Source organism: Rhinoderma darwinii, chromosome 12 (assembly GCF_050947455.1).
Source record: "Rhinoderma darwinii isolate aRhiDar2 chromosome 12, aRhiDar2.hap1, whole genome shotgun sequence".
Classification (NCBI taxonomy): Eukaryota; Metazoa; Chordata; class Amphibia; order Anura; family Rhinodermatidae; genus Rhinoderma; species Rhinoderma darwinii.
The window spans coordinates 13,871,539-13,879,936 of NC_134698.1; the positions used below are offsets into that span (position 1 = coordinate 13,871,539).

Below are 8,398 nucleotides of genomic sequence, written 5' to 3' on the forward strand. Positions count from 1 at the left end.
AAGATGCACAAGATGGTCTATAGCATCTTTGTCTACCTTTGACTTCACGGCAGCTGAGAATTACTAATAAATGTAGAAAGTCTCACTATAAGACGACTCTTGTGACCTTCTTTATGTTATCAGATGCGGGGTGCAGGCCTCCTACGATTCCCACATATCCATGAGTGTAAGTTTATAGTATTTTCTCATATATCATTATTATTATTTGTAACAATATGACCACTCATATTTCACAAACTGGATAATCTTCTGGGACCTCCGGCGATCAGTTGTAATGTGTGGTAGAATCCTGCTCAATTCCCGTGTAGCACCACTACAGGAGAAATGAAGCATTACACATTCACCATTAAAATTAATTGGATGTTTATGTAATGCATGGACGTGCTAGGTCCTCCAGAGTGATTGACGCTCTTCGTAGCTGCACTCCGCTCTGGCTAGTACATAAGGATCGAGAGTGGGACCCCCCCCCCCCCTATCTGTGGATTGAGAATTCATAAGAAGGGTATTTGGCAATGGGTTTTCTAAACCACACAGCCCCTTTAAAATCACCTTTAATATTGAAAAACGTTGATGTTACATGGAGCATGCTACCATGATAATAATAATTATGGGCCATGTCCTTGTATTGATGACCAAGCAACATGCCAGGGGACTGGGGATTTTTCAAGTAAGTTCAAGATTAGAAGCTGTAATTTCCGACATCAGTTTTGGTAAGCCAGGTCAGGTCCGCAAATTACACAAAACTATAACTTCCACTGAGCAACTATGGAAGCATTAGGTAATATCAAAAAGGGATGGAGATACTGTATGTGCACTCTGTGAGGCTACATGGGTAAGGCTGGCCTTAGGGGTGTACGACCGGTGCAGTGTATAATAGTGTCGAATAGAGTGCATCTCCCATCATTACTGAAGCGGGCCCCACTGGTCTTGAAGGGTGAGCAACTGGCCCTAATGACCTGGGCATCTGGAGCTTGCACCCCCAATACAACATTTGATGCCCAAACCTATAGAAAGTCAGCTGCACAGGATGGACCTTCATTCCAAATGCCCTAGTTTTATACCATTTAGGCAACTGTCTGACAGTTTTACTTGGACACTTTATGGCAACATTATTTGGACACTTTATGGTTGTATTATTTCAGCACTGTATGAGCAAGTAAATAGGAGCATAGTTGCAGTACTGCAGCACAGGCGCTATACAGTGGTCGGGGCCATCTGCTTCCGGCACCGACCCTGCATAACTTTGGGCACCTGGAGGCAGCCAGAACAGCTGATCGGTGCGGAGCCTGGTGGTTGAACCCCCACTGATCATATACTGATGACCTATCCATTGGATAGGTCATTAGTATAAAAAACAGCCCTCAGCCTGGGCTTTAATGATTCCCATGGAACATAAATACTGGTGGATTGCAATTCACCAAAAAAATGAGCACACCGTTGAAGGATTTGCTAGAGATCTCTATGATGATCACCTCACTCTTGACAAAGCAGGTGTTCTTCAGAAAGGGGCCCACACACTGTTCACGCACTGGGAAAATCCTCAGTCTAGGATGGCCCACGGTATCAAAGAATATAGACCAAAGCACTAAATAAGCATAGCTGTAAGGTATCTTAAAAAAGGACACTTATTGGGTTCCCTTTGTAATGGTCATGAAGCAGTGAAGCCATCAAATTTTAGGAGGTTCATGTGCCTGATACTGGAAGTTATCGTAGAATTTTACTTATATTTCTATCCCCCCCTTCCCATTCTAACCACTTCAAGAACCTTATCTAACAGAACTTCATTCACCAATTGGGCCTGATCTGCAAACCATAGCCCAAAAACACATACACAATTTCAAAAATAGAACATTTTTTACAATTTTACCATGGAACACCTTAGTTTGAAAACGCAACTTTTTAACTTGTGCGCATGTATAGACAAGAAACCACCAAACCATCATCCTACTAACCAGTTAGCTGGATATAAATTATGATAAACATCGGGACATTATGCTGATGTTTTTCTCTGAAAGTTGTCCCTTGTATTGTCAATAGACTAGGCGTAATCTTATGTGTTTTTAGGGCACTGCTTCTGTACCGTTTTTCTTTGTCTGTTGCTTCTAAGAAAAAACTTATTTGGTCACGATTGGACTTAAAACAAAAATATAGATACAATATCAAAAAACGGAAATATCAAAAAGTACAGAAATATAAATGCCTGGATATACAAATGTCTCTTTTTGGAGAGGTCTTCTTTCTTCTAATCGTCTTAGACCCTAACGTTACCGGGTCTCTGGTGCAGGGAAACACAGGGAATTATTGTGCCCCCCATCACCAATGGCCTTTTGCCAAGGTGACTTCACTACTTCTCCTGGTTGGCCAAAGAACAGACCATACGCCTCATGCACACGACCGTGTGTGCCATCCGAGTCCTGTCAGTGATCCGAGTAAAGATAGGACATGTTCTATCTTTCCTTGGATCAGAGACTCGGACCATTTTTCACAGACCCGATTCACCTGCTAAAGTGAATGGGTCTGTGAAGACTATCGGGTGTCACTCGGATGCCGTCAAAAACTGCCCGAGTGGCACAACGGTCGTGTGCATGAGGCCTTAAGGAAGATTCTGTCCCCACCCGTTACCATTTTGGTGGTCTATCGCAGTCTTTTCCCCCTCCTTTCTCGGTGTTGATGGGTGGGAAAGTGCCGGTGTGTCCACCACGGTTGTAAATGCAGATGACAGAGCAGATTCTTTGAGGAGGGGTTTCCTGTGGCCCTTCCTCACTTGTAAGAAGTGGTTTTTGTACAGATCTGTGACTAAAGTCTTGTTGTTGGGCAATACATGCCACCAAAATTTGTTTCTCTAGAAGGTTATTACACCTGGTGATGGTTTTCCGATTGACACGTGCAGCACCTGGGAACTGTTGGAGACAACCATCTCAGATTTATCAGTTCTTCTGGACAGGTGGCACCTTCACTTACTGAAGATAAAATTAAAAAACAAACTTGAAAAGTTCCCAATATTCGGGCAGGAATGACTCCGTTTGTGGCAAAAGGCTGCATGGGGCGAATGTTTAAAACTTGGTACAACCTCAGTTCTGGGTTACTTTTCACATTATGTCTTTTAGTAACTTTGCTCAGAGTAACCTTCGAGGTTTTCTGCTATTCTAAATTGTATTATTTTCTATATGGACCTAATCAAATTATTCTCATACCAGGATATTGTAACTATTGTGTGTATATATATGTCATCCTCAATTATTTTATTAAATACCCCCACCAATTGTGAGAACAGGGGTTCCATAACCCCCAGATCCTCATCACTGCACCCCCAGCAGTGAGGAGGAGCTTGAATGGAACGGCGGTCGAACATGTGCCCACCGCTCCTTTCCATGTCTATGAGAATGACGGAAATAGCTGAGCGCTGTGCTCGGCTGTTTCCACCATTCCCATAGACTTTGAATGAAGTGGCAGTGCACATTCTCAACCGCTGCTCCATTCAATGTCCTCCTCGCTGCGGTAGTCACAAACGGTGGGGATCCCAGCAATCCCAGTGATCAGAAAATGATCACCTATCCTGTGGATAGGTAGTAATTTGTGATTCTGGGAAAACCCCTTTAATGTATATTTAATATCAACCTTCGATCAATAATGTTTATTCAATCCCAAGCTTGATTGTCAACGAGGTTTAAGTACATCTTTCAAATAGGATTCTGTTGACACTGAACCCGTCAGTCCCGCTGACTTGACGGATTCAGGTCTTAGCCTTAGATACAGTTGCTCTGTATGCAGGATACAAAGCAGCTGTATCTCAAAAAGTAAAAATACCCATGGTGGGCAGTATGGTGACTCAGTGGTAAGCACTATTGCCTTGCAAGCGCTGTGGTCCTGGGTTCAAGTCCAACCAAGGATAACATCTCTGCATTGAGTTTTATATGGGTTTCCTCCCACACCCCAAAAACATACCAACAGGGAATATAGATTGTGAGCTCCAATGGGGACAGTAATAAGGACCTCTGTACAGCGCTGTGGAATTTGTTGCCACTATATAAGTAACAGAAATAATAATACCGATCTCTAGTTTCGTAGAGTAATTTTCCAGTTTATTGGTATTAAAGGGGGAAACCGTATGACCAGCAGTCAACTTATTGCCTCCCTGCTGTAATTCTTTACCTGTAGCAATGGAAAATGAAATCCTGACAATGTTACAATGTGGTCTAATTAGACATCTATGTTTTTCCTTTGCCCTAATAATGACACTAGAGGCCCGGTGGTAATTCCCTGGTTTACCATAATTCCCGAATGTCTCGCGTATAGGATTATTTATAATGCTCAGAACAAGCTGTATGTATAGACTATCCCGTCTCATTCTGTTAGCTAAAGATGTCACGCTACAAATGGATCTATAAATTCCTACCTTTCATACATTCGCAAGTGCTGTTTATGACGTTAGGTGTGGACTTCAGGTACCGCTACCTACTATAGTGTTTAGGTGGTAATCCTAATACAGTCAATCTAGTCTTATCATTTTTACACACGGTGAGTACCCTCCTCATAAAAACACTGTATACAAGACTTATAGGGGCTTCGAATTGACTATATACAGAAGATAGTATGGGTTGCTTGACTTGAGGTTCCAAACTGTGATGTGATTTCTCCAGCTATACTGTGAGGGTGGCACTCTATAAATGGGCAATAGCTAGTGGGTATCTTTTCAAGTTGGCCTGTTAAAGTATGTTATCATTGTTCACAATGTATCATTGTTGAGTATACGGTTCTGTACATCCGGTTTGCGCTGCCCCGATGAACAGAATAGTGTGGTCTACTGGGTAAAAAGAATGAATCATGGTGGCTCCATCAGGATCTATGACAATATGGAATCCATCCCATCAGTAATGGGGCTTTAAAAACAGAAGCTATGACACCAGTAGTGTCCAACTAAGGATACATAGAAGATTGTAATGCGTTATTGATGGTAAGAAGCCCGAAAGATATGTGATTTCCTTCTCCACCCATGTCCTGCTCACACATGAGATGGAAGCTGAGATATGAGGAGTTCTTTGTAGGTTTCCTTCCACTAGGGAGCTACATTACCTGTCCCAGTGCCCGTCTGATATGGAGCGAGAACTACGCTCAGAAGTTATTTTTTTACCTTTATTCATTTTCTATCCTGTAGAGCTGTGCTTATTAAGGAACCACGTTCATCGGTGGTGACCACAAGCAGGAAAAGAGACAACTAAAGCAGCTCCATAGGAAGATACCCCAGATGGCACCTTCTTATACCACTCTGAGGGTGCCATGGGGAAATTAGATGTTTGGATTAGGATATTTAGGGTTCTGGGTGACGTTAGGCTTTATATTCAATTTTCTACAAATGGCTTTTGAGGGGCTAATTTTGGTCTTCAGGACGCAGTGTATTTTTCCATTTTTGCCGGAGCACACTCCAAGAGCCATATATTTTTGAGTTGCTGTTGACGTTGCTCTGTGGGGTTTTGTTTATTGCATTTCAGGATGAGTTTTTTAGGGAATAATATTTCCAGACATATAATTTATATATTTTTTTTGAATTTTAAACTTCTATTCAGGTTTTTCCCTGAACACTTTGTTACGTGCTAACTGCATTGTACAGGTTGTGTATTAAGGGGATAACTAATATTCATTTTTTTGTTTTATGACTTTTAGTAAAAAACTTTTAGAAAAAAAATTATCATGTTAAATGTCTTTTTAAATTTACATGTTTTTCTTTTTAAACTGTTTATTTTATCAAACTTTATGTACATTTTTTACTCCCACAAGGCCAAAAAACCCAAGGCTGTTCCTTAAAGGGTAACTAAACTTTTAATATACTTTTGACATGTCATACTGACATGTCTAAAGTTTGGATCGGTGGGGGTCCGAGCACTGAGATCACTGCGCTTTGTTTCTGATCGGCCTCTTGGGCGTTTCCTCTAAGATTTGTATGGGCTCAATAGAAAGTTTATGAGCCCGTACACTGCTTGCTCAGTCCAAAGAAAGCTGATCAGAAACAAAGCAGCACAGGGCTCACCCGAGCGCTTCTGCAGCTTTGTTTTAGCGATCGGTGGGGGTCCCAGTGCTCAGACCCCCACCGATTAAAACTTCTGACATGTCACTATGGCATGTCTAACATTTTTTAAAAGTTTAGTTACCCTTTCTGCCCTGGGGATGTTATCAATGGGGCTGCTAATCAGGGGGGAAAGGGGAATCCACAATTGCAATTAATAGTGACATCACAAGGGTTAAATTGCTGAAAACAGAGTTTTCTCCAATCCTGGATATTGCCACTGTCAATCACAGCTGCCCCAGTGGGTCATCGTGCGGGTAGAACTGCTGTGCCCATGTAATCAAAATGCCGTAAATGTAACGGCCCTGAGCCTTAAAGGGGTTGTCCACTACTGAACAACTGATGACCTATCAACCGGATAGGTAATCAGTACATGATCTGTGGGGGTCCGATACCCGGAGCCTGCACCGTTAAGCCGCTCCAGCTGCCTCCGAGCACCGGACGTACTTGCCGGAAGCAGTTGGCTCCGGCAACTGAATAGCGGCCGAGCTGAAGTACTGCAGCTCTGCTCCTATTCAAGTGAATAGGAGCAGAGCTACAGTTCGGCAGGACGGCCGTTATGCTATGCTTCCAGCTCCGTACATGACATAATGGGCCATAACATCCGGTGCTTGGAGCAGCTTAACGGTGCGGTGCCCAGGTGTCGGACCCACACCGGTGATATACTGATGACCTATCCGGTGGATAGGTCATCAGTTGTTCAGTAGTGGACAACCCCTTTAAGGCTCAGCCACCAGTGCTATACATTTATGGCAAGAAACGGAAAGTGGTTAAAGGGGTAGTCCTTAAAATTACTACGATGCCAGTTAGACATATCATAGGAGTCAGATTTACGGGGGATCCAGACACTGGATCTCACACAGATCCAAGAAATAGACTGGTGCCAACTAGCTATAGAGAAGCCACCATTCATTAATTTCTGGAAATTGTTGAATTCTTTGTTCAATGCCAAAACAATAGTCTACATTATTAGGTTAGAATTCCATTGTACTATATTACGTTATAGGATGAAACTAAAATTTGCTATTGGCCTTTCTTCTTGTTACAGCCATATCCATGAGTGCAAACAACCAAACAGCCGTTGTAGAGTTCCTCCTGTTAGGATTCAGAAACCTCCACGCTTTTAAGTTTCTACTATTTCTTTTTCTCCTCCTAGTCTATGTTGTATCGTTGGGTGGTAACCTACTGATCATCACTTTGGTTATATTCAGCCGTTTTCTCCAGTCTCCTATGTACTTTTTCCTCAGTCACTTGTCCTTCTGTGACACAATGTTTACTACCAACGTCTTGCCAAACATGCTGCAGGTCATCTTACAAGAAGGCAGTACATTGTCCGTCGCGGGATGCATCGCCCAGTATCATGTATTTGGTTTCTCAGCAACTACGGAGTCATTTCTTCTTACAATAATGTCTTATGATCGATACTTGGCCATATGCAATCCATTACGGTACACGGCAATGATGAATTTAAGTCTTCAGGTTCTTCTTGTGTCCTCATCGTGGTTCCTCAGCTTGGTAGTGACCTTAACTTCACTTCTCCTCATATGTAGGCTCCAGTTCTGTGGGCCCAACGTGATCGACCATTTCTTCTGTGATGTTGCTCCTCTGTTGGAACTCTCTTGCTCAGATACATCTCTCGTAAAAATTGAAATATATGTCTGCTCTGTCCCCATAGTACTGTTTCCGTTTCTATTCATAATGGGAAGTTATATCTCCATCTTTTTGAGTATTGCACGGATTTCGTCTGCTTCTGGAAGGCAGAAGGCCTTCTCCACCTGTAGCTCACATCTAACTGTAGTATCCTTGTATTACGGGACACTATTTGCCGTGTATGTTGTACCCACCAGCATTTCCTCTTTGAACCTCAATAAGATCTTGTCTCTTTTATATACCGTCGCCACACCAATGTTCAATCCTATTGTATACAGTCTTAGAAACCAAGAGCTAAAAACTGCACTAGTAGTCAAAATCTTTGGTAGACATAACGGGTATTAAACTGGTATCTGTCTATCTATCTATCTATCTATCTATCTATCTATCTATCTATCTATCTATCTATCTATCCATCTATCTATCTTTCTATCTATCTCATATCTATCTATCTATCTATCTATCTATCTATCTATCTATCTATCTATCTATCTATCTATCTATCTATCTATTTATCTATCTATCTATCTATCTATCTATCTATCTATCTATCTATCTATCTATCTATCTATCTATCTATCTATCTATCTATCTTTCTATCTATCTATCTATCTATCTATCTATCTATCTATCTATCTATCTATCTATCTATCTATCTATCTATCTATCTATCTATCTATCTATCTA

The 8,398-nt window shown here is 41.7% G+C and overlaps 1 protein-coding gene across 1 annotated transcript; it reads left to right on the plus strand.

The window, feature by feature from the left end:
• The first annotated feature begins 7,117 nt into the window (after positions 1-7,117).
• On the plus strand, positions 7,118-8,056 carry LOC142664397 (olfactory receptor 5G29-like). The gene has a single exon (XM_075843467.1). It carries the CDS (start codon positions 7,118-7,120, stop codon positions 8,054-8,056), a length of 939 nt encoding a protein of 312 aa, XP_075699582.1.
• Positions 8,057-8,398: the final 342 nt, after the last annotated feature.

Bases quoted from the DNA above. Each gene is read 5' to 3' on its own strand.
- LOC142664397 (XM_075843467.1), top strand. From the start codon at position 7,118: ATGAGTGCAAACAACCAAACAGCCGTTGTAGAGTTCCTCCTGTTAGGA.